This window comes from Henckelia pumila, chromosome 4, assembly GCF_033568475.1.
Source record: "Henckelia pumila isolate YLH828 chromosome 4, ASM3356847v2, whole genome shotgun sequence".
NCBI lineage: Eukaryota > Viridiplantae > Streptophyta > Magnoliopsida > Lamiales > Gesneriaceae > Henckelia > Henckelia pumila.
In genome coordinates, this window is record NC_133123.1 from 109,839,918 (window position 1) to 109,867,787 (window position 27,870).

At 39.1% G+C, this 27,870-nt stretch overlaps 1 protein-coding gene across 1 annotated transcript; it reads right to left on the reverse strand.

Annotated features, from left to right (window-relative positions):
- Window positions 1–1,385: 1,385 nt before the first annotated feature.
- On the reverse strand, window positions 1,386–4,500 carry LOC140861537 (uncharacterized). Its single transcript, XM_073264559.1, has 7 exons — window positions 3,752–4,500; window positions 3,158–3,432; window positions 3,032–3,085; window positions 2,808–2,879; window positions 2,577–2,704; window positions 2,414–2,446; window positions 1,386–1,925 (listed from the first exon to the last, which is right to left on the reverse strand). The coding sequence occupies exons 1-7, from the start codon at window positions 4,498–4,500 to the stop codon at window positions 1,386–1,388; spliced, it is 1,851 nt and encodes a 616-aa protein (XP_073120660.1).
- Window positions 4,501–27,870: the final 23,370 nt, after the last annotated feature.

Consider the following 27,870-nt stretch of genomic DNA (forward strand, 5'->3'; position numbering starts at 1 on the left):
AAACCAAATTATTGTCAAGATAAAAACACCCACCTGTAGTGCTCTTTCTATCATTCACATCACCAGCCCAATCAGCATCACTAAATCTTACAAGGTTAGTGTTGGTTTCCCTCGTATACCACAATCCCAAATCCAATGTACCCGAAACATATTTTAAAATTCTCATAACAACTTTTAAATGGGTTACCTTTGGATCAGATTGGTACCTTGCACATAAACACACACTGAACATGATATCAGGACAACTAGCAGTCAAATACAAAAGACTTCCTATCTTGCTGCGATACATGGTGTTGTCAACACCAGCCGCAACACTGTCTTTTCCCAATTTTTCACTCGAGCCCATTGGGGTTTTCATGTTCTTAACATTCTCTTTGCAAAACTTTTTCACCAAATTCTTTGCATACTTACTTTGACACAGAAAAATACCATCACTTGATTGCTTAACTTGCAATCCAAGAAAGTAAGTTAATTCTCCTACCATGCTCATTTCAAACGTAGAAGACATGCATTCAACAAAACTATCAACATACTTTTGAGAAGAAGCACCAAAGATAATATCATCCTCATAAACTTGACAAATAAGAATTTCACCTTTGGCCTTTTGAATAAAAAGGGTTTTGTCAACCTCACCTCGTTTGAAGCCAATTTCAAGCAAATACTCGGTCAACCTACCATACCAAGCACGTGGAGCTTGCTTCAAGCCATAGAGTGCCTTCTTCAACTTGTAAACATGATCCAAGTGATGTGGATCCTCAAAGCCTTTGGGTTGCTTCACATACACTTCCTTATTTAAAATACCATTAAAAAATGCACTCTTCACATCCATTTGGTAAAGTTTTATACCCATATGACATGAAATTGCTAGCAATAGTCGGACTGACTCAATGTGGGCAACAGGAGCAAAGGTCTCATCAAAATCAACCCCCTCAACCTACGTATACCCTTGAGCAACCAACCTTGCTTTGTTTCTAATGATGTTTCCTGATTCATCGGTTTTATTTTTTGAAAATCCATTTTGTACCAATGACATTACCATGATCAGGAGGTGGAACTAAAAACCAAACATCATTTCGGACAAATTGTTCAAGTTCTTCATGCATGACATTTACCCAAAATTCATCATTCAAAGCATCACTGACATTCTTAGGTTCAATATTGGACAAAAAACAAGAATGCATTACCTGTGAGTACACGGAACTCATGTATACTAACCCAACCAGCTTGCGGTAATCAACTTTGTCCTTAGCTCGGGTTTGCCTTGTTCCATGAACATCTCCAATAATTTGTGATGATAGATGATTCTTTTGTATCTTGCTTGGAATGTATTTTTCAGTAATTACCTCAGTTTCCTCATCATTATGAGAATTTTCTTCATGAATAGTTTATGGAGGAACCAGTGTTGTGTTTAGGGTTGTAACATCCGGAACAACACTGTGTTCTTCGAGAGGAATTTTCAGCAAGCCTTCAATATCATCTTCAGCAGTTTTTCCTTTGAGATATACACCATCATAAAAAACAACATTAATAGATTTCATAATTGTTCTAGTCCTAAGGTTATACATCATATATGCACAACTATTAGTAGAATAACCAAGGAACAAACACGTATCACTCTTGGAATCAAATTTTGCTATGTGATTTCTATCATTAAAAACATAGCACACACAGCCAAAAATATGAAAATAATTGAGATTTGGCCTCTTTCCCATGAGGATTTCATAGGAAGTCATCGAAGAACCACTTCTCAAATATACACGATTAGAAATATGGCAAGCTGTGTTCAATGCTTCTGCCCAAAATCTCTTGGAGATATTTTTTGAGCTCATCATCATCCTAGCCATCTCCTGCAACGTCCTATTCTTCCTTTTGGAAATTCCATTCTGTTTAGGAGTTTTTGGAGCCGAGAACTCTTGTGAGATGCCCTTCTTATCACACAAAGAAGAAAAAGATGAGTTCTCAAATTCCTTTTCATGATCAGTTCTGATCCTTGCTACTGTCAAAGTATGTAGGTTAGTAATCTTGGTAAACAACTTCTTAAAAACATCAAAAGTGTCTGATTTTTCTCTAAGAAATCTCACCCATGTAAAACGAGAAAAATCATCAACACATACCAAAGAATACTTTTTACCTCCATAGCTTTCAACTTCCATGGGACCCATCAAATCCATATGCAAAAGTTCAAGACACCGTGTTGTCCCGCAGTGTTGTAACACGAGGTGCGAAACACAGGTTTGCTTACCTTTTTGGCATGCACCACAAACATATGGAACTCCAAACTTTAGATTTGGAAGACCTCTGACAGCTTCATACTTACTCAAGTTCTTTAAAGTCTTGAAATTCACATGTCCAAGCTTTTGGTGCCATAGACTAAACTCATCAACCTTTGAATGTTTACATGTCAATTCCTTACCAAGTTGGTAGAAATTATCAACTGATCTTGTACCTGTCATAACACAACGATTAGCATTATCAAAAACTTCACAAGTATTCTTATCAAACTTTACATGCAAGTCATCATCACACAGTTGACTAATTAAAATTAAATTTGCATTAAGTCCTTCAATGTGTAAGACGTTATGAAGCTTTAGAAACCCTTCCACATTGAGTGTTCCTTTGCCAACAATTCTTTCTTTTGCACCACCTCCATAGGTCACTCTACCACCATTTTTTTTGATGTAGTCCGTGAGGTGATCTTTCAAACCTGTCATGTGCCGAGAGCTTCCACTATCAAAGTACCAATTACATGCAGTGTTAGCATTTAAGAACGTATAAATAACAAAACTTTTAACATCAGACTTATGTACCCAAACTTTCTTCACAGTGGGTCTTTTTCTGCCAGTGTTGCACTTGGTGTTGTGCAACACGGGGGGCAACACCTGCTTAGTTTCTCACAAAATATAGTAATTCTCCAGCTTACGACAAACAGGCCCGATATGACCAGGTTTGAGACAATAATGACACACAAAAGAACGCTTCCATTGTTTGGACTTTGGAACAGGAGCAGTTTTCTCCACAATAGGTTTCTTACCTTTAGACGCAGTTGAAGGATGGTTCAAGGAATCACTCCCTTCCTTCACAAACACTGGTGTTTTGGAAGATTCACCAGTTTCAAAAACACTTTCTTTAAAACGAAGTCCAAACTTGTCATTCTTACCCATAGACAACAAAGTATCAAGTTTGTTTGAACTTGAATTAAATCCAGCAAGAGTTGTTTTTGCTTTTTCAAGTTCTGAATTCAACAACCCTAATTCAAGATCTTTCTTGCTCATGATGACTTCCAGCCTAGCCACAGCAGCTTTTAATTCAGTATTCTCTTTGGTGAGATTTGTGTTCAACTGATTTCTCTTGATCCAATCACAATACAACTCCTCATAGAGTTTCTGTATACCCTCCAGAGTGTAAGCGTCAGCTACCTGTTCTTCATTATTACTGGAATTATCAAGGTTAGAAGCAACAAAGCAAACTGATTTTTGAACTGTGTTGCATCCAGGTGTTGCAACACCGGAGCCAACACCGAGTGGATTAATCTGAAAATTTTTCTTACTTTCTAGCAAAGCAGTAAAAGATATGAGATCTGCCTGTTCAACCTTTTCTTGTTCTTTTTTAGAATCATCATCACTCAGATAAACATTCATACATTTACTAAGGCGATTGGCACACTCATATGCATAGTGTCCATATCCCTTACATTCCCTGCATTGAACATTATCAAAATTTTTTACTTGAGGACTGAATCTTACCTTCATACCTTTGGCGAGGTCCTCGAGTATTAGGTGGCTTTTGAGGCTTCTCTGAAATAGGCAGTTTAGGAAATTTCGAAAGTTGTGCACTTTTCACATCCTTTTTTTCTTTCATTACCTTGAGATAATCAGTGAATTTCTTTGAGATCAAGACAATCGAATTTTCTTCAAGATCAGATTCCTTTACTTCCTGTTGAACTTCAGAAAAATAGTTGTAAACATCATTAGATACTTGAAAGGCAATAGATTTACCTTTGGAGTCATCTTCGGCTTCCAACTCCATCTCATATGTGCGAAGAGAACTTATTAACTCATCCAAACCCATTATAAATGTATCTTTGGATTCATCTATAGCACAAACTTTGGTGTGAAAGCTTTTGGGAACAGAACGAAGCACTTTGGACACAAGTCTCTCATTCGGAATAGGATCACCAAGAACAGATGCTTCATTTGCAAGGCTCTTCAATCTTCTATTATATTTCATGATGGTCTCTGATTCCTCCATTCTCATTTTCTCAAATTTTGAAGTTATGAGACGCATTCTTGTCTTCTTGAAACTTGCCGAGCCTTCACAGTGGGTTTGTAGTTTCTCCCAAGCATCCCTTGCACAAGTACAAGTACCAATTAGATTAAACATATTCATATCAACTGAAGTGAACATAGCATTAATAGCTTTTGCATTATAAATAGCCGCAGTATTTTCATCGGTTGTCCATTGTGCTCTTGGCTTTGGTCCGGGTACATCATCATCTCTCATAAGTGGAGTCCAACCATCAAGAACACGTTTTCAAACCCTAGACTCAATGGATTGAATGTACATGCTCATCTTCAATTTCCAAGGGCCGTAATTTGTCCCATCCAAAATAGGTGGACGAATTGCACTTGTGTACGGAGTATCCATAACTAACATGTAACACAAACCAGGAACTCACTTAATAAATTCAAGTGGTGGATCTGATGCCATGTGAAAGAAATGGTGTACGTGGTTTGTTATGTAGAGTAGGCAGTGTTGTACTTCGTGTTATAATACCACAGACAACACAGTGCAGCGGAAATTTAAAGCGTAAATAAAACACAAGTAATTAATTTTGCACGAGTATAAAAACTCGTGCGGTTACCTTAGGGCTAAATATCACTAGTAAACGTAAGACCAGTCTTACAAAGTAATCCTAGTGATTTTACGAAAAATCAATAAATCCTAAATTTCTCAACAAGTTGAGAAATCAAACTTGCATCCTAAATACATCAGAGTAAAGATAATAGATGCAACTCCCGTAGCCTAAATTTGAAGATACAGTAAAGATCTTCAACAACACAATTCCCACAGTGTTGTCTCTGATGTCTTCAATACGAACGGCAACACGGGGACATGCAACAATGATGGTGGCAAACCTTCAGAATTCTTCAATTCTTCAACATAATTCTTTAATGTTTGCGCAGAGAATTATCGTCTAAAGTCTTCTTAATCTTGTGCGTGAAAACCCCCTTTTATAGATTAGAATCCAAGTCTTGAAGGTTTCCTCAGATAGAGTCCTACATGAATAAGAAAACATGTTTTTGTAGGAATAAAACTCTATCAAATCTTGCAAATAAAATCTTGATAATATCGAGTAATATTATATCTAATAACTACCTTATCAAGACAAGATTTAAGCATGAAAAATATATATCTTAACATATACGAGATATACACAAGATATTTACCAAATATTTGATCTTGTCTAGAAAGCAAAATCTTATAATATTAAATTTATTAAGGGCCAAAATGTTCAAGGAATAATATTCCTTTCAGACACCTTTGATACCAATGGTATTGCTGCTCTCACTTGCTTCAAGGATGTTTGAAACTATCTTAGACAATCAGAAATCACCCACATGTGCAGTCATATCATCATCTAGAAGAACATTACTTTCTTCAAATCTCCATGAATAATTGGTGAATCAGTGCCCATATGCAGGTACTCAAGTGCATGAGCAATATCAATAGCGATTTTGATCCTTTGCAGCATCGTAAGGCTCAGAAATTCTGAGTCATGATGTTCTTCTTATTGCCCTCTGTTGTGGTATAATAAATCTTCCAAACTCCTTTAGACATGAATTCATAAACCAGTGCTTTAAATTCATTTCTTTGGAAGTCTATACTTTGACAAACACTGAATAGTTTCAAAAGGTTCCTATGCCTTATTCCTTTTAGTGCAATGCACTCTGCTATGAAGCTCTTAGAGGCACCTTTGACAAAAAGATTAAGCACTTTGACTGCCACCATTGTCTTTCCATCCTCAAGAATCCCTTTGTAAACAGATCCAAATCTTCCAGAGACAATGAATCTACCTTCTGAGAATCCATCGGTGGAATTTAAGAGATCTCCATAGGATAACCTTTTGATCTTGACACCATCTAATGACATTGTGGAAGAAAATTGCATTTTTGTGGAAATATTTCACAGAAAAATGCATACAAAAATCAATACCAGAAGTATAATGCACGAGCCTCCGAAAACTACCATTAATAATAATTTTGCGTGAAGTTGGCAACCACTTCTTAGAGGACTTTGAAAAAAAAAACAAGGGGGGAGCTTCAACTCAAAAATTGCCCCACATAATTTTGAATTCCCTTCAATCGAAATTGCTGTCTTATTTCAAAATACTCCTTGTGTTGGGACTTCACCATTGAGCATATCGAATGATAGATTCAAGTTTTTGAGATTTAGATGACTGAGAAAAATTGGGATCACACCAGACAGAGTATTTCTTGAAAGATCCAAATCTTGTATACCCTTCAAATCACTCAGTACTGGAGGTATCTCTCCTTGAAGCAAATTACTTTGAAGGATGAAGTCCTTCTAGGCTGGTGCAACGACTTAGAGAGTTTGGAATTAGACCAGTTAATCTACTATATGACAAATCTAAGCCTCCTAGATGTGTTAAAGCACCAACTTCAGTTGGAATTGTGCCTACGAAGCCATTGCCAGATAGTCGCAAATAAATAGAAAGAGAGGACAGAGTCATGATCTGTGGAGGAATGGAGCCATCAAGAATATTATTTCCTATATTTAAGGAAAACAAGCTGGTTCAATTACCAATATTCCGAGGTATTCTTCCAGACAACCTATTTTCTTGTAAGTACAAGTAATTTAACAGATTCAAGTTTCCAAAAGAATATGGTATCTCATCTGTAAATCCATTTCCTTGCAAGTGAAGTTCACGCAGGTAAGAAAGTTTCCCAATTCTAAAAGGAATAGGACCCTTGAGATTGTTGTTATGAAGCACAACGAAAGCGAAACCAACTAGATTTCCAATTGATGCATGTTGTCCCTAGTACCTTGTTTGAGCTTATTGAAAAATAAATGACATGCGTGCAAACGTGTGATAAACCCCCATTCGGCATCGTTTCAAGGTCCTACATTTAATACCTATGAATAGCCTAAACACTATTTCATACCTTTAAGGGAGTAAATTGAATGTTAGATTTTTATGCTCCTAGTTTATATTTGTGAATATGGAATGGTGTGGTGGAAGAATTGAAAAGGAAAAAAAAAAGGTAGTAGTGAAAAAAAACAAAGAAAAAAGTGGTGAAAAAGAGTTGAAAAAGTTGAGAAAAGAAAGAAAATAATGTTGTGGAAAAAGAAAAGAATGAAAAAATCAATGAGGTGAAGACAAAGTGAGAAGTATGAATGAAAATGAGTGAAAATTAGACATAGAACATCATTTACTTCCTCTTTTAAATTCTTATTCCTTCGTTTGTAGCCATGAGCCAGACCTTATATTACAAGCCGATTAAGTCCTATTGACCAAGTCACAGTTGCCCAATATACTAGTGGAGAGGGGTTGCGAGAGTCTAGCCTATGGATTATCGATTGACACTTTTATTCTTTGAATTAACCCGATTGTGAGTGTTTTTGATTTAATTTCTTTAACTTTGATCCGGTGCTACCTTGAAAGTTCTCATGATCTGTGAATGTTTGAATTGAGTTTGGAGAAGAGTATTTTGAAACGTGAGTTACGAAGTTTATAAGTTTATGAGGTTGAGCTAATTTTCTTGATAAGTAATTTTTCAAGTGTTAGTAGGTTGGATATGATTGAATTTAAATTTTTGAAATCAACGCTGAGGCCATTAATCCATAGTACTTCTTGATGATTTTTGTTGCTTGCATTTTGTTTTGGTTAGTTTTGCTCGGGACGAACAAAAGTTCAAGTTTGGGGGTATTTGATAAGTGCATTTTGTGCACTTAAATTGTTTATGATATTACTTGACTTTTGTGAATTATTTGGGAGATATTGCGTGATTTGTTGTTGTTTTTGTGTTTGCGGGAAATAATGGAATTTGATGAATTCAAGTGAAAATAAGACAAAAAGGATGGAAAAAGAGAATCAAGACTTGAAGAAGCGAGAAAAATGCTGAAGTTCGAACAGGATGCGCGCGCGCACTGCGAAGGATTTTGTGAAGGTTGATTATGCGTGAGTGCAGCGCGCCCGCGCGACGGGAAATTCAGACGCAAGAATTTTATTATTCAAGGAAAGTCGGGTATTTTCGTGGGATTTTTCTTGGACGATTTGGAGGCCATATAAAAGAAAGTTTTTGACCCTAGAAGAGATCATTAGCCGCCACACACATCAGAAGAGAGAATTTTGAGAGCTGATCGTGATATTTTCTGAGGAAGAAATCAGTGTTTAATCGAAGAACAGAGTTCAAAGATCGGGAGTCTGGACACGGCATCGCATCTTTGGATTTGTTTTCTTTATCTGTTATTTATTAAATTCTGATTTGATGTTTAATTTTCTGAACATGTTTTGGTTTTATCAGAATTTTATTATGAACTAAATTTTTAGAGTCTAGAGGAGGTCGGATGGAACCTGGTGTAGACATTTTTATGAGTTTTTGATTTTATTGAATTTAGTTCCTCTAAATTAATTATTTTTCTAGAATTGAATGTCTCTTCAATTACTTGGTCAATAATTGAATTGTAATATTTATTTGAAATCTGGCGCTCGAAATAGGCGATTTTGGATAAGACCAATAGAAATTACACTGTTAATTGTTTATATAACTCGAGAGAGTGTATAATTTTAACATAACCTTTAGAAGAACATTGTTTTACATAGATCACTGCAAGTAGATTTTTAATAGGGATATTGGAATTGAACTGTATTTGATATACTTTATTCGGCACTCGAGAGAGGAAATAATACACTTAAGTGTTCTTGGTTATTAATTGAAAGGAATTTATGAAAATAAATTATTTAGGAGTGATTGTTGTTAAAACCAGGTGAAATCTAAACATCTAGACCGTTTTTCCTATGATTGATTAATCTCTGAACTTTGTGTACGTGCTATAAAATCCTTTGCTTATTTAATTTCTTTTCAAATCTCTATAGTTTAATTTTCTAAATAAAATTAGAATTATTTTAATTACAAGTATTGAATATTTTCATATTACTCCTCGTGGGAACGATACTTGATTCATCATTATATTAAAACTTGACACCGTGCACTTGCGGGCACAAAATATCGCAACATAGATCGCTTGGACTTAAGTGCTGTGAATTACCACAGGCTTTTAGTGGGTGTCAGGGTGGTAGATCGCCTGGACTTAAGTGCTGCGAATTACAACATGCTTTTAGTAGGTGTCAGGTGGTAGATCGCCTAGACTTAAGTACTGTGAATTACCACATGATTTTAGTAGGTGCCAGGGTGGTAGATTGTTTGGACTTTGGGTGTCATGGAGCTGCCATGGGCTTTGAATAAATGTCAAGATGGAAGATCTCCTGGACTTTGAGATGATGATATCAGGGCCTTACTGTTAGATCGCACGCCAAGCAATAAATCCTGGCGGGGCTTACTGCTAGATTGCATACCCAAAAAATAAATCATGGCGGGGATTACTGCTAGATTCCATGCCCAAGCAATAAATCTTGGCGGTGCTTACTGCTATATTGCATGACCGAAAAATAAATCCTGGTGGGGTTTACTGCTAAATCGCATGCCCCAACAATAAATCCTCGCGGGGCTTATTGCTAGATTGCATGTCCGAGCAATAACTCCTGGCGGGGCTTACTGCTAGATTGCATGCCCGAGTAATAAATCCTGGCGGGCTTACTGCTAGATTGCATGCCGAAAAATAAATCCTGGCGGGGCTTACTGCTAGATCGCATGCCCAAGTAATAAATCTTGGCGGGGCTTACTGCTAGATTGCATGCCCAAGCAATAAATCCTGGCGGGGCTTACTACTAGATTCCATACCCGAAAAATAAATCCTGGTGGGGATTACTGTTAGATCGCATGCCCAAGCAATAAATCCTGGCGGGGCTTACTGCTAGATTCCATGCCCAAACAATAAATCCTGGCGGGGCTTAATGCTAGATTGCATGCCCAAGCAATAAATCTTAGCGGAGCTTACTGCTACATTGCATGCCCGAGTTGGATGTGACTGCAAGAAAAAATAAGACCAAGACAGAAAAAATCCAACATGATAATATCTTATATTTTGCATGAATAATACAGGATACCAAATCATAAAAGCACCACCTCCTCGTTAATGCTCTTGTCCCCGAGCACACAACTCAATAATAATAATAATAATAATAATAATAATTAAAAAAAAAATAGTTGCTTGTCTTGAATATCCGTGAGCATATATGAGCAAATAGTTCTATTAAATATGTTTGGTCAACATGTTTGAATGTTCGGACTCCAACCAAGAAGTTTTTGTAGAAATCCACGTGCCCCACAAACAACCTTGTCCACGTATCACAATTTAATATTCAACTCAAGACCCACTTTCATCCGGGTTAGTCTATGCTACACCGGGAGTGTTTTTTCCCCTATTTCAATATCATTAGATCATGTGAGACCCATATATTTTTATGGAAATTGACATATATCTTGATGATCCAATGGTTGATATTTGACCACATCATGGGGAGAGAAGTACTCCAGGTATAGCATAGAATAATCTCTTTCATTCATTTGTGGTCTTCCACCAACCTTACACGGCACACCACCCCAACTTCAACATGCCCAGCAACCTCGACCTCTTCATGCAATCTATAAAAAATTCCAACACCTCAGCGTGTCTTGGGAACCTCCGAGCATCCTTTCGGGCCTGTGGGCTACCGGAAACGAGAAGGCCTTGAAATCCCCTACTTCTCGGCAAAAATATGAGAAATCAGCAAAAATTCAAAAACTAGAGCTAAATAAATCTCAAGCTATGTTATTTCCTTTCATATAAGGGAAAAAGATAGACTCTCTTGGGGTGCTTTTTCAGTGACTATCACATTTGTCATGCCCCGAGATCGAGACTTGCCAACGGCGTTGTTTCAAATTCTCAAAAATTATAAAACAACTAGCCTCGTAGTACAGTATAAACCAAACCAGTCTGTTATCATAAATAAATTCCAAAATATTGTCTTTACAACTCGATAAATCCAAAATAACGAAACAAATTCGGAGGAGTCTAAAAACTTAATGACAAAATATTAATGCAAAAATCCCAATAATAAAAATAGCAAAATTTAGTCTTAATATTCCTCTATCATCATCCCCAAAACATATCTTGTTCATGATCCTCTAAATCATCATCTTCATCATCTGAAAGGGGAAAAGTAAGGGGTGAGTGTTTTGGAAAACACTCAGCAAGTGGGGGTCGATCGATCATACCAAAATATATACTTATATATATTTATTTCAAAAACTCATGGATTAATTTAAATCATAAACATTTCATATCATGTCTCAACATAGCATAGCATAAATAACATCATAACATATTTGACATGACATAACATAATCTTTGACAAGACACTGAAATTACTCTCATTATTCATGGCTAATTGATCAGTCTCCTATATGCACCATGAGTAAAGACATTAGTAATAACAAACGGCCCAATCCATCTAGAACGCAACTTACCTGGAAATAATCGATGTCGTGAGTGATAGAGCAGAATTTTTTGACCAACTTCGAATTCCCGTCTAGAAATCATCTTGTCATGGAAGGCCTTTGTCTTGTCCTTATAGATTTTTGAGTTGGCATATGCATCATTGTGTATCTCTTATAATTCTTGCAACTGCAACTTTCGATGCTCGCCACTCTCATCCATCTGCATGTTAAAGTGCTTGATAGCCCAATAAGCTCTGTGCTCCAATTCTACGGGCAGATGTCATGGTTTTCCAAAAATCAGACGATATGGGGACATGCCAATTAGTGTCTTAAACGTGGTTCTATAAGCCCACAGAGCATCATCCAATCGCAAGCTCCAGTCATTCCTTGTCGAATTCACTGTTTTCTCTAAGATAGACTTGATCTCTATGCTCGAAACCTCAGCTTGACCATTGGATTGTGGATGGTATGCAGTGGAGATCTTGTGTATCACATGGTACTTTTTCAGCAAACTGACCACAGTTCGGTTGCAGAAGTGCGTTCCTCTATCACTGATGATGGCGTGGAATCCCAAACCTAGAGAAAATATTGTGCTTGATAAATTCTGCAACCACTTTAGAATCATCAGTACGGGTGGCCTTTGCTTTCACCCATTTCGAGACATAATGCACAGCAAGCAATATATATACATATATATATATCCATACGAACTAGGAAAAGGTCCCATGAAGTCGATGCCCCAACATCAAATATTTCACAAACTAAAATAGGTTGCTGAGGCATCTCCTTGCACTGGGATATATTACCTGTCTTCTGGCATTGAGTGCATGACTTACAGAAAACTTAAGCATCTCAAAATAAGGATGGCAAAAAAAATCCACATTCCAACACCTTCCTCGTTGTTCTTTTTGCTCCAAAGTGACCACCACAAGCATATGAGTGACAAAATGTGAGAATAGGGATTACCTCGCTTGTGGGTACACATCGTCGTATGACTTGATCAGTGCAGTGTTTCCACAATTAAGGATCATCCCACACAAAATATTTAGCATCGCTTCTCACTTTGTCCTTTTGTGCCTTGGAAAATTCAGAGGGGAACCCTTTAATAACTAAATAATTCACAATGTGTGCGTACCAGGGTAATTCTGTGCTTGCTAAAAACAGTTGCTCATCAAGAAATTCTTCTCGCAAGCTCAGCTCCTCATCAATATGAACTAGACGGCTCAAGTGGTCAGCGACTCGATTCTATGTTCCTCTTTGTCCTTGATTTTCACATCAAATTCGCTCAAGAGTAGTATCCATCTTATTAGCCTTGGTTTTGCCTCCTTCTTCGCCATCAGAAAACGAAGAGCTGCATGATTAGAATAAACAACAACTTTAGCGCCAAGTAAATAAGAACGAAATTTTTCTAAAGCAAAAACTATAGCCAAGAGCTCTTTCTCAGTGGTGGAATAATTTCTTTGGGCATCGTTCAGAATACGTGAGGCGTAGTAAATAGCATGCGACGCTTTCCCAACTTTCTATCCCAACATCGCCCCTACAGCATAGTCGTTGGCATCACACATGATCTCAAATGGTTTGCTCTAGTCTGGTGGTTGGATGATTGGTGCAGATGTCAATGAGTCCTTTAGTTTGTCAAAAGACTTTTGGCATGGTTCATCAAACTCAAACGGGACATCTTTCTGCAACAGCTTGCATATGGGGGCTGCAATCTTGGCAAAGTCCTGAATTTATCTCCTGTAAAAACCTGCATGGCCAAGAAAAGATCGCACTTCCCGCACACTTGTGGGGTAAGGTAGAGACTGAATAATATCGATTTTCGCTTTGTCTACTTCATTCCCCTTTGATGAGATGACATGACCCAAAATTATACCTTGCCCAACCATAAAATGACACTTTTCAGAGTTTAAAACTAGGTTGGTTTTGACACACCGCTTAAAGACAAGAGCAAGGTGAGACAAGCATTTTTCGAATGAATCACCATAGACAGTAAAATCATCCATAAAAACCTCTAAGATATGCTCAATATAGTCAGAAAAAATGCTAACCATACACCGTTGGAATATGGCCGGTGCAATGTAGAGTCCGAAGGGCATACGTCTATATGCAAAGGTACCGAACGGGCACGTGAATGTCGTCTTCTCCTAATCTTCTGGTGCAATCGCAATCTGAAAATAACCAGAATACCCATCAAGAAAACAATAGTAAGAATGACATGCTAACCTTTCAATCATTTGATCAATAAATGTTAAAGGGAAGTGGTCCTTTTGGGTTCCAGTATTTAATTTTCTATATTCTATACAAACCCTCCACCCATTTTGAATGCGGGTGGGAACCAATTCGTCATCCTTATTCGTCACCACAGTAATCCCGATTTTTTTGGGAACCACTTGAACCGGTCTGACCCACTGACTGTTGGAGTAGATCACTCCTACTTCAAGAAGTTTCAAAATTTCAGCCTTCACCACCTCCATCATAGGTGGGTTCAACTTTTTTTGCTGCTGACGCGAGGGATTCGCTCCTTCCTCCATTAGAATTCTATGCATGCACGTAGAAGAGCTGATTCCCTTGATATCTGCTATGGTCCACCCAATAGCAGTTTTGTGTTCCCTTAAAACTTTGACCAATTGCTCACTGGTAATGTTTCTCCTTCTCCAAGGAAAACATACTTAAGATGTTTGGGAAGCGTCTTCAGTTCAAAAACTGGTGCCCGCAAAACAGATGGAAGGCGTCGAGTATTATAAATTGGTAAAGATAAATAAGAAACATTACCTGACTGAGGTAGCTTAGAAGCACTGTTCAGAATGTTCTCAATTTCTTATGCTTCGTCACTTCATCCAATTCCATCCTCATCCTAATGAATAGGTGCGATAATAGCCACCTCTAGCTCATATTTTCCTGCATGCTCACAATATTCTTGTGCCATGTAATCCACAATATCGACAGAATAAACACAATCATCACTGTTAGGAAATCTCATGGAATCATAAATATTAAACTTTACAACCTCACCATCAAATTCCATAGTGAGTGTGCCACTGTGAACATCAATTTTAGTCATCGATGTTTCAAGAATGGTCTGCCTAACAGAATAGGACTAGTGTGATCACCATTTTCCATGTCAAGCACATAAAAATCCGCAGGAAATACTAAGTTATTAACTTGTACTAACACATCTTTTACTATTCCCTTAGGGTATGCATTAGACCTATCAGCTAACTGTATGACAATTCCAATTTTATTCAAAGGACCAAGTTTCAAGGACGCATAAATAAAGTATGGCATAACATTGATTGATGCTCCTAGATCTAACATGGTCTTCTCTAGTCTAACATTCCCTATAGTGCATGGGATAGAGAACATACCTGGATCCTTGAATTTGACAGACAATTTCCTTTGGATCACTGCAGATACATTCTCACCTAACTCCACTTTTTGACATCCCTTCAATGTTTGTTTCCTCTTTGCTGTGCACAATTCCTTCAAGAACTTTGCGTATCGAGGTACCTGCTTAATAGCATCTAGCAATAGGATGTTTACCCCACATCTACGAAAAGTTTTATAAAGTTCCTTTATACCTTCATCTTTTCTAGACTCCTTAAGCGCTAAGGAAAAAGGGGCAACATGCTTATATTCAGAAAGAAGAGGAAACTTACCTCGTGGCGCTTCTTCCTTGGTTGATTCTCCATCATTCACCTTCGTATCTTCTTTCAGTTCTTCCTTGGGCAAAGCATCAACTTTTTTCTCCTTGACCTTCAACTCCTTCCCATTCCTTAGAGTAATGGCACTTGCATTTTCTCTTGGGTTCGGAATTGTTCGGGATGGTAAAGCGTTGGAATGCTGTGCTTCCAACTAGTTGATTGCAATGGCGAGCTGTCCCATCTGGTTATTCAAGTTCTGGATGCTTGCACTTGTTTCCTATTGAAAAGTTACAGTATTAGTAGCAAGATCCTTAACAATATTTTCGAGAAACTCACCTGGAGCTGGAATCTGAGGACGCTGCTGTTATTGAGGATATGGTGGCCTATAAGCTTGATTGTGCGGTGGTGCCTGAGGTCCAGGTTGATTAACCTGAGGGTTTTCGTATCTCAGATTTGGATGATCCTTCCAACCAGGATTGTATGTGTTGGAATATGGATCATACTTCCGCTGTGGTGGTCCAGGAAATCCTCCAGTATCATTAACCTGTTCGACCGATTCTTCTTGAAGTGTGGGACACATATCAGTAGCATGTCCCACTGCAACACATATTCCACATTCCTTCGCAGCTTGTCCATTTCCTATAGCCATTTGACGCACAAGAGACGTCAGTTCAATCAGTTGTTGCTCAAGGGAAGAGACATTTACCTCATTATCTTTCCTTGGTGCATAATCATTCCTGTTGGTCCAAATTGTTGAGAATTGGCAGTCATGTTCTCAATCAAATTCCTAGCTTGTACCGGAGTTTTATCCACAAAAACTCCTCCACTGGCCGCATCTAACATACTCCTGTCATGAGGTAACAAACCTTCATAGGTATATTGAATTAATAAGTTTTCACTTATCTGATGTTGCGGACAGCTAGAACAAAGCTTTTTGAACTGCTCCCAGTATTCATGAAGTGATTCCCTGTGTATTGATTGATCCCATAGATCTCCTTCCTGATGTTGGCGGCTCTAGACGCTGGGAAGTACTTCTCCAAAAAAATTCTTTACATCTCAGTCCAAGTCGTGATGGATCCAGAGTGTAAATAATACAGCCAATCCTTAGCAGCACTCTTTAAAGAAAAAGGAAAGGCCCTCAGTTGGATCTGCTCCTCTGTCACTCCATGAGGTTTCATACTTGTGCAAACCACATAGAATTCCATCAAGTGCTTGTTAGGGTCCTCACCTGCAAGACCATGAAAAGAAGGAAATAAGTGAATTAATCCAGACTTAAGCTCAAAAATAGCATTATTTTCTAGAGTATGAAAAGTAATGTATAAGGGTTGTTGGTTTGGATCAGGAGTGCCCAATTTTCTAAGGCTTAAATTAGCGTTTTCAGCCATTTTGTGCTCAGGAATTTCACTATGAATCTCTTCCTCTTCATGTCTTCTACGAGCTTTTCTCCTTCGCCTGTGTAAAGTTCTTTCGTTCTCCGGGTCGTAGGGAAAGTCTTGTTCAAAAAAATCACCTGAAATCATGAACGAAAGAGAAAAACTAGAAACAAAGAAAAGAGAAGAGAGTGATATTAAACAAAATGAAAAGAACACAATAAATTAAACAGTGTTCCCCGGCAACGGCACCAAAATTTGTTAGCGCTAAGTCGTGTCACGCCCAAATTATCCAACTCAATCAGATAAACAAATATGTAGTAGTGTGAGTAGGGATCGCTCCCACGAGTAAAGGGAAATTTATGTGTTCTAAAAACAAAGTAAAAAAAGGGGGTTTTGAGTTTGAGATTAACTACTAAAAATTTAAAAACAATATTTAATGAATTTCTAACAACTATCATGCAAGATTAAATTATAACGACGAAATCAATGAGAAACAAGCCTTGGTATCGGTCGACTACACCCTTAAAATTATTCATTCAATCATCGATTGCCTAAAAATAATTAATCCTATTAAATATTCATCATTGAAAATCTAATCCCTGTTTCATCATAATCTTAGTTAACTAGACACAAGCGTTCTACGTTAACCCTTACCAATGAATTAACACAATACAAATGATTAGATTTAAATTCACGATAGCATGCAAACTAGTGAAACTGATGAATCTAGACAACACATACACAAGCAGATGTATTTAGCCTAGTCAATTATTGTCCCTACAATTTAATAAACTCACAAGCAAACGATTATCAATTGTAGTTGCTTTGCAAATTAGTTGATTCAAACAATTACGGATTTGAATTCTAATTTAGCATTAGATTGTATAGCAAAATCCTAAGATGGCCAATCCGAAAATCTCACATACAAGCATGGAATAAGTCGGAACAACTTTTGATACTCAATAAAAATTAAACACTGAAAAATTCGAATCTCATGAATAAAAAAAATCAAGGGCTTGTCTTCCTCAACCAAGTTCTAAGGTTTAGCCACAACGATTCATGAAAAACCGAAGAAAAATCAAAAGAAAAGAAGAAATCTTAAGAGAGAATAGAACAAAACCTAGCCGCCAAGGAATACTTGGTGTTCTAAGCCTTCAAAGTCTGATCATTAACTAAGAAAAATGGAATAAAATACCTAATAAAAAGCTAGAGTCCACAATAAAAGAGTTTTCAAAATTAAAAATTCTTCCCGAACAGACCCGCTTGCTCGATCGGTAGAAGTTAACCGATCGAGCGAGACCAAAATTATAATCCTACTGTTCTTAAAATTTCATGCGGCCGCTCGATCGGTAGAAGTTAACCGATCGAGCGGCCAAACTTTCTTCCAAATCTGCTTTGTTTCTTTGCATGACCCGCTCGATCGGTAGAGATTGGCAGATCGAGCGATCAATTTTTTTCAAAATCTTTTTAGCATTTCCCTTGCTCCATAGTTCCGTCCATACGTCCACCAAAACGCACAACCTAGACAACAAAACCGGGAAACAAATCATGTAGACACACAATACGCAATACGAACAAAATACGTAATTAAAACACATAAATGAATGCAAAACAATAACTGAATGACATTAAAATATGAAACACAAACACAACTATCACTCACAGGCACTCCGTTTCATCGAACAATCTCCTGGATTTACAAATGTGTCATCCTATCAAAATTGTAGTCCCGGTTATAAGGAATTAAATGTGCTGACTTGGTGAGTCGGTCCACCACAACCCAGATATCATCACAATTCCTCGAGGTCACCGGTAAATGGGTCACGAAGTCCATCGTGATCAACTCCCATTTCCACTCAGGAATGTATAAAAATTGAAGCAATCCTCCAGGTCTTTGGTCCTCTGCCTTCACCTGCTGACACACCAAATATCTAGAAACATACTGATACACACTCCTCTTCATTCCTTTCCACTAGAACCTCGTACGCAAATCCTTGTACATTTTGTTTCTTCCTGGATGAATAATCAATTTAGAATGATGAGAAACCTCGTACGCAAATCCTCGCTCAAAGTATCATCCTCCGGAACAACAATACGGTCAGAAAAATATAGAAAACCATCTGACTGATAGTGGAATCCAGACGTACTATCACCTCTGGCTAAACGAGCCAAACGCTGGGTCATCGTATCAGACATCAGAGCATCTGCAATCCGAGAATACAAAGCTTGCTCAGATAAGATCGCAAACATCTGGATACTCTGCATACCTTTCTTATTCTTGAAGATATACCCTGAAGAACAACAATATTCAATTGCACTTGCCACAGAACAAGCCTAAAGTGCGGACACTCGCACCTTGCGACTCAAGGCATCAGTAGTGAGATTAGCAGATTCTGGATGGTACTTGATTTTGCAGTCATAATCTTTCAGCAAATTCATCCAATGTCTCTGTCTCATGTTCAACTCCGCCTGAGTGAACAAATACTTGAAACTCTTGTGGTCTGTGAAGATCTCAAATTTCTCGCCATAGAGATAGTGACGTGAGATCTTCAACGCAAAAACAATAGATGCTAACTCAAGATCATGCACTGGGTAATTATTCTCGTGAAATTTCAACTATCTAGAGGCGTATGCAATCACATGCTCGTTCTGAGTCAGGACACATCTCAGTCCCTGAAGAGAAGCATCCGTGTACACCACATACCCTCCAGATCCAGACGGTAAAGCCAACACAGATGCAGAAGTCAGCTGATAAGTGTGTTTAGTATGCATTAGTTTATAGCATTTCATGTTTAGTTTGCATGCATTTAAGTGATTTTCGTAAGTTTTGTTAGCATTTTATGTTATGTGTTTGATTTGGATTCACCTGGTTGAATTTTGTAGGAAATGAAAGAAAATTTGGGATTTCTGTGCGTCCAAGCCGCGCGCGCGAGAAAGAGTCTCGCGCGTGCGCAGAAGGAAAAGTCAGAGATTTCCAGGGTGAGGCGCGCGCGGGCGAGCTCATGTCCCGCGCGCGCGCCGAAGAAATTTCCAGAGAATCTCTAGAGAAGTCGCGCGCGCGCGAGCTCTTTCCTCGCACGCGCGCGAGGCATTTGAAGTCACTGTTCTTTTAAGCTGCGCGCGCGCGAGACTGCTTAGGCGTGCGCGCGCATGTCCGTGACCTAGTTTTCGAATTTAATATTATTTTGAAGGAATTTTATTGGGCGCGGTCATATATATAGAATTTGGATGCCTTTGTTAAGGACTTTTGGATCTTTTTGGAGTACGGGAAAAGCTTGCGGCGGCTAGGGAGCAAAGTTCTTTAGATTTTCTTTTATTCTAGTATTTTTTACTTTATGTTTTAAAACTTGGTTTATTGAATCATGTTTATTAGTGAGTAGTTTCTTCTTTCGATCAAGGCCACGTGATTGGGCCAGACAGTTTATGTAAAAAACTTGGTTTATTTATTTGAGATTTTCAGACTTAATTGATTTTATTGATTATCAAATTTATCTTCGTCTTACAAATTTCTTGGCCAGTTATTTGTTTTCTTGTTAATCGATTCCAAGTCGACAGAGGAGGTTTCGAATTCGATCACTTTGATTTTCAACATAGTGTAAAACTGACTAGAAATAGAATTCGGTTTCATTATGCGGTTTAGGGGTTAACTGAATTTTCACAGTGATTATGCATTCAAATTTGATTAGAATTACGAAAGATTAGTTCATCAAGATTTGAATAGGTTTGATTGTTCTAGAAATAGTCCTTCGAACAAATTAGGAAAATTCCCGTGAATTATGATTAAGTCTGATATCTTAGATCGATTTCTTGTTGCATGAATTGTCTGGTACCTACGTGTGTCCTTGATCGAACTTTTCCAAAATTTTAAGTAATTCAAAGTTTCCAACTGCGTTCTAATTTGCGTTCTAATTAATTTGATATTATTGCAATTTTATTATTTTTATCTAAAATCTGAAATCATCTTTATTCATTAGTCTAGATTAAGTAGAGATAAATAGATTTTGGTAATCATATTTTTACAGTCCCTGTGGGTTCGACATCTGGACCTTAGTCCACTTTATTATAATTTGACCTGGTTCACTTGCCAGTAGAATTTATTCATACCGAAAAAGCCGGTCATCAGCCGTCTACGAAGCTCACATAAATTTTCTTCAAATTATGAGAACCACTCAAAATTCACGCCCTTCCGAGTAAGTTGTGTCAATGGTCAAGCTAGCTAGGCGACGATAATATTCTGCTAGACCCAGAAAACTACGGATCTCAGCTACCGTCGTCGGACGCGACCAGTTCATTACAGCTTCAATCTTGCTCGGATCCACAGAAATTCCATCCCCGGATATAATGTGGCCAAGAAACACCACCCGATCCAGCCAAAACTCAAACTTACTCAGCTTAGCGTATAATTGTCTATCCCTCAGAGTCTGCAACACTAGCCTCAGATGATATGCGTGTTCATTCACATCATGTGAATATACTAAGATATCGTCAATGAACTCAATGATAAACTTGTCCAGAAACTCTCGGAATAATCGATTCATCAGATCCATGAATACAACCGATGCATTAGTCAACCCAAATGGTATTACTAGGAACTCATAATGCCCATATCTGGTCCTGAATGTTGCCTTGGCTATATCCTGATCTCGAACTCTCATCTGATGATATCCAGATCTCAAATCAATCTTCGAATAAACCGAATTACCCAGCAACTGATCAAACAGATCATCTATACGAGGCAAAGGATACTTATTCTTGATTGTCACCATGTTCAACTGGCGATAGTCAATGCACAGACACATAAACCAATCCTTCTTCTTAAAGGACAGAACAGGTGCTTCCCAAGGAGAAGCACTGGGATGAATATAACCCTTGTCCAACAGATCCTGAAGCTGCTGCTTCAACTCACGCATCTCTGACGGAGTCAGACAATACGATGATTGAGAAATATCCAAAGTCCCTGACATCAAATCTATGTCGAACTCAACTTCGCGCACTGGAGAAAATCCTGGAACATCATCTGGAAACACATTTGGGAATTCATTCACAACTGGTATAGCTTTCGTACCAACACTTCCAGCAGATGTATCAACTGCATAAATGAGGTAGCCCTCTGCGCTAGACTCAAAAGCTATACAAGATTTCATAGCTGATACCAAAGGCATCTGAGGTCGCGCTCCCTCACCGTAGAAGAACCAACTGTCTTCACCAACTGGACGAAATCTTACCAATCTCTGGTAACAATCCACTGAGGCTCGGTATGTAGTCAACACATCGATTCCCAGAATGCAATCGAAATCCTCCATTGCTAATATCATGAGATTCACCATCAAAACATTCCTTTCAAACTCTAAAGGGCAACCCAACACTAGACGTTTAGCCGACATAGACTGACCCGTCGGAGTAGAAACAACAACCACTGTGTCAAGTGAGATGTATGATAACTTATACCTCTTAACAAAGCGTTATAAACGTATTGTTGTTCCGGAGGATGAATAATCAATTTAGAACGATGAGAAACCTCGTACGCAAATCCTCCCTCAAAGTATCATCCTTCGGAACAACAATACGGTCAGAAAAATAGAGAAAACCATCTGACTGATAGTGGAATCCAGACGTAATATCACCTCTGGCTAAACGAGCCAAACGCTGGGTCTTCGTATCAGACATCAGAGCATCTGCAATCCGAGAATACAAAGCTTGCTCAGATAAGATCGCAAACATCTGGATACTCTGCATACCTTTCTTATTCTTGAAGATATACCCTGAAGAACAACAATATTCAATTGCACTTGCCACAGAACAAGCCTAAAGTGCGGACACTCGCACCTTGCGACTCAAGGCATCAGCAGTGAGATTAGCAGATTCTGGATGGTACTTGATTTTGCAGTCATAATTTTTCAGCAAATTCATCCAATGTCTCTGTCTCATGTTCAACTCCGCCTGAGTGAACAAATACTTGAAACTCTTGTGGTCTGTGAAGATCTCAAATTTCTCGCCATAGATATAGTGACGTGAGATCTTCAACGCAAAAACAATAGATGCTAAATCAAGATCATGCACTGGGTAATTATTCTCGTGAAATTTCAACTGTCTAGAGGTGTATGCAATCACATGCTCGTTCTGAGTCAGGACACATCTCATTCCTTGAAGAGAAGCATCCGTGTACACCACATACCATCCAGATCCAGACGGTAAAGCCAACACAGATGCAGAAGTCAGCCGTCTACGAAGCTCACATAAATTTTCTTCAAATTATGAGAACCACTCAAAATTCACGCCCTTCCGAGTAAGTTGTGTCAATGGTCAATCTAGCTAGGCGACGATAATATTCTGCTAGACCCAGAAAACTACGGATCTCAGCTACCGTCGTCGGACGCGACCAGTTCATTACAGCTTCAATCTTGCTCGGATCCACAGAAATTCCATCCCCGGATATAATGTGGCCAAGAAACACCACCCGATCCAGCCAAAACTCAAACTTACTCAGCTTAGCGTATAATTTTCTATCCCTCAGAGTCTGCAACACTAGCCTCAGATGATATGAATGTTCATTCACATCATGTGAATATACTAAGATATCGTCAATGAACTCGACGACAAACTTGTCCAGAAACTCTCGGAATAATTGATTCATCAGATCCATGAATACAACCGATGCATTAGTCAACCCAAATGGTATTACTAGGAACTCATAATGCCCATATCTGGTCCTGAATGTTGCCTTGGCTATATCCTGATCTCGAACTCTCATCTGATGATATCCAGATCTCAAATCAATCTTCGAATAAACCGAATTACCCAGCAACTGATCAAACAGATCATTTATACGAGGCAAAGGATACTTATTCTTGATTGTCACCATGTTCAACTGGCGATAGTCAATGCACAGACACATAAACCAATCCTTCTTCTTAAAGGACAGAACAGGTGCTCCCCAAGGAGAAACACTGGGATGAATATAACCCTTGTCCAACAGATCCTGAAGCTGCTGCTTCAACTCATGCATCTCTGACGGAGTCAGACAATACGATGATCGAGAAATAGCCAAAGTCCCTGACATCAAATCTATGTCGAACTCAACTTCGCGCACTGGAGAAAATCCTGGAACATCATCTGGAAACACATTTGGGAATTCATTCACAACTGGTATAGCTTTCGTACCAACACTTCCAGCAGATGTATCAACTGCATAAATGAGGTAGCCCTCTGCGCTAGACTCAAAAGCTATACAAGATTTCATAGCTGATACCAAAGGCATCTGAGGTCGCGCTCCCTCACCGTAGAAGAACCAACTGTCTTCACCAACTGGACGAAATCTTACCAATCTCTGGTAACAATCCACTGAGGCTCGGTATGTAGTCAACACATCGATTCCCAAAATGAAATCGAAATCCTCCATTGCTAATATCATGAGATTCACCATCAAAACATTCCTTTCAAAATCTAAAGGGCAACCCAACACTAGAAGTTTAGCCGACATAGACTGACCCGTCGGAGTAGAAACAACAACCACTGTGTCTAGTGAGATGTATGGTAACTTATACCTCTTAACAAAGCGTGCAGAAATGAAAGAATGAGATGCACCAGTATCAATGAGTGAAAAATAAGGTATATCAAATAACAAGAACGTACCCGCTATAACCTTATCATTCTCCTCCACTGCCTGGTCATGCCTCAGGGCAAACACCTGGCTGGAAGCACGAGGTTTCAGATTAGAACCCCCTGACAACTTTCCTTGTGGTATCTACTGCAATGAAGACTGAGAACCAGAACCTGAGCCAGAACCAGCTCCCCCAGCCTATAGACAATCCATCTTCAGGTGGCTAAACTCTTTGCATCGAAAACGCGCCCCTGAAACCTTTCGACACCTATGATTCCCACCACAATGTCTGCAAGGACCCTGATTCTTCTTGCCCAAGTGCATCACATCTCCAGATCCTGAGGAAGAAGAAGTAGAACCAGACTTCTTGAACGACTAAGCACGGGGAACCAAGGAACTCACGGGTCTAGAGGAAAAGAAAGATCTGTTACGACGAATACTGTCCTCGGCATGGTGAAATCAACTCACTAGTCCCTCGTAAGTCATGTCATCTCCCACAGCAACTCGATCATGGATTTTCGGATTAAGGCCCTGGAGGACCAGATTATACTTCGCCTCTGTGCTATCAGCAATCTGGGGGCAATAGGACAGCAACTCAAAGAACTTCAGCTGGTACTCATTGATTGTCATTGATCCCTACCGCAAACCTAGCAACTCTCTTGCCTTCGCCTGTCTGAGAGCAGGAGGAAAATACAGCTTGTTGAAAGCTGTGCAAAACTCTTCCCAAGTAGCAACTCCTCGGGCTGCGATAAACGGTGTGGATGCAAACCTCCACCATATCTGTGCTCGTCCCTCTACAAGGAAATAGAGAGTCTCCATCTTCTGCTCCTCATTGCCTCGAAACTCCCAGAAACAGACATCCGTACGCCACAGCCAGTTCTCCGCGTCCTCTGGTGCCTCTCCTTCGACAAACGGTTTCTGACCCATCTGCATAAATCTATGTATACTGAAACATCTGCGATCATCATGGCGATGGTGATGACGGCCCCGACGATGCTCCCGAACGTCACGATCACCCTAACGTCCACCTACGCTGTCGTGGCTACTCTCTTCACCATGACCAGCCATATTCACGATGATTAAAGGTTAAACCCAATTCAACAATCTAGATCCCAAGATTACTATGCATGCTCTAATACCATAAATATAGTGACCCGTGCCGTGATCACCTACTAATCTAAAGCTTAAGCATGCATTTAACTTAATCAAATAAAATCAGAGAAATAACAGCGGAAATCTTAAACAACAATTAAAATATTGTTTACAACCTTATCGAAAACTGTATCAACCCAAATACATTAGAAACATAAGCCTAAACAAAACCCTGCTGGCCATCCAATGCCTAAGCTCTCCTGGAACCACCCGCCTCATCCAGCCTCAGACCTGCCCCATGGAATAGGGTGTCCAGATACAACAAAGTACGGGACGTGAGCATAACAAGCTCAGTACGAGAGTATGAGTATACGATATTATATGTGCATGCATGCAAGTGAAACTAGGCACCAAGACACTCAGGTTAAGAAACTTGCTCATAGACCGGGCCCAGGGTATATAGCATGTTGCGCCGTCGCCTCAAGAGGTGGCTCATATATCCAGTGGATAATGGTGACCTGATACTAGTACATGTGTTCAACCATCACGGTGACCTAACACAATACTTACGTATCCAACCATCCACAACTCATAGGGTGAGCGCCCTACTATAGGATACCTCTAAGGTAAAGGCTCAGTATGCTCATGTATGCATTATACAGTCATGAAATGTTGTATATAAAGACATATAAAACATGAAATCACATTATCCATGAAAACAAATAATACATGCATACTCAATCTAGATATCTCGAATAATACTTCCGTACCTCGTATACTAAGGCAAGCTAGACCAACTCTATGTCCAAGCCTATCATCCGTACTATAATCCAAAGTACTCATGCGTTATAACCTTATTCTAAAAGTCTTAACTAAACTATAGCATACTCCCTATTTACTATATGGATCTAGAGCTATACATGTATCCGTCGTCAGCCCGCTGATGATGACTGTCCCAGAACTTGGGCACCTCTCTGCAGCAACCCCGGAACACCTTGCCAACTCCCAGAGCGAGCCTAGGATGGCTAGAAATCACCTAGAAAGCCTAAAGACCTAGAGAGAAGTGAGGACTCGGTGTGAAAAAAATGAGGCCTCGGATGGCCTATTTATAGACCGAGTTCGGACGCTCCAATCGGGGAGATCGGACGCTCCAAACCTTGCATGCAAAACACGGCACTGCATGCACAATTTGGATGCAACGATACCTACTTTGGACGCTCTGAACTGCTATGTGTTTGGCTAGTCTTGACACCTCAACCCTTGCATGGCCTAACTGGGTTCGGATGGTCCGATCTGGGTTTGGACGGTCCGATCCTTCAGTAGCCTTCGATCCTTAGGTCATGCCTCCAAAAAGGTTCGGATCCTCCGATCCGGGTTTGGATGCTCATGAACTCACCTTGACCCAATTTGGAAAATTGTCCAATTAATTCCAAATTAAGCCCCTAATCAGTGCTTAACCATTTTTACTTAATTAATATTGAAAAATAAAGTCGGGCTACTACAAGTCCCCTAGTCCAAGCCTATAAACAGATAACCACTGCATCACTATTTATCCTCTAAAATCCTTAACTAGACTAATAGATCCTCACTTAGACTATACTGGATCTTGTATTATACCTACGTCCGTCGTTAGCACACTGATGGTGATAACCCTAAATCTTGGACACAACTCCACTACAACTCTGGCAGCACTCCGATGCCTCCTGACCCTCGATAAGAACACCTAAAAGGCCCTAAAACTGAGGTACAATGGAGAGGAAAGTGGGAATTGGTGAGTTAAAATGGCAGCTCTCGGCCCCTATTTATATATTTGAGTTTGGATGGTCCGATCTCACAATCGGATTGTCCGATCCCTGCCTAGCAACCACTACCGAACACATGTCCCGACCGAATGCTGATCGGATCGTCTGATTCCACTTCGGATCATCCGATCTCCTGGAATTATCAAATCAACGTCCATACTTCTTATCTAAACGCGATCGAGCTTTTGATCTATAACTTATCTTCTGAACAGTTCGGATGGTCCGATCCTTTGCATGCCTTAGTTCGGATAGTCTGAAATCCTCATTACTTGGGACCTTCCCATACCATTTTCGAACATCTTGAATCCGATTTTCCACTTCTTCAACTCATTTGAGAAGTTCTTAATCAAGTTTTAGGAGATGAATTAGTTAAATTAGTAGTCGGGCTACTACAGATCCAGTATGACCGGTCGTTGTGCTGGTCGACGTGGCAGTTCAGGGGTCACTTTTCTCGCGTGTGTTTTATACGGGTTGTTATACACTGAGATTCGATATGGTTGTATTATATTTGGTATTTACAGGTTGTTTCTGATTGGTTTGTACTATGTTCTAGTTTCCACTATGTAACTGATTCTATTTTATTAAATTAATTGCATGTTTTTAAGACTTGTTTAGTAGGTGAGCCGGGACGAGTCACTACACAATCGACAAAAACTTGCAACTAATTAAATATTGGAAATTTGTTCAACATCCAATTGACAAAAACTTTTATGAGACTATCATGAGTTAATTTGGTGATAT

Coding starts and splice junctions, on each gene's coding strand:
- LOC140861537 (XM_073264559.1), bottom strand. CDS start 4,500: ATGAGAGATGATGATGTACCCGGACCAAAGCCAAGAGCACAATGGACA. Junction 3,086..3,157: donor TGATACTTTGTTGTCTATGG/GTAAGAATGACA, acceptor CCAAAACACCAG/TGTTTGTGAAGGAAGGGAGT. Junction 2,705..2,807: donor CCACTGTGAAGAAAGTTTGG/GTACATAAGTCT, acceptor GGCACATGACAG/GTTTGAAAGATCACCTCACG.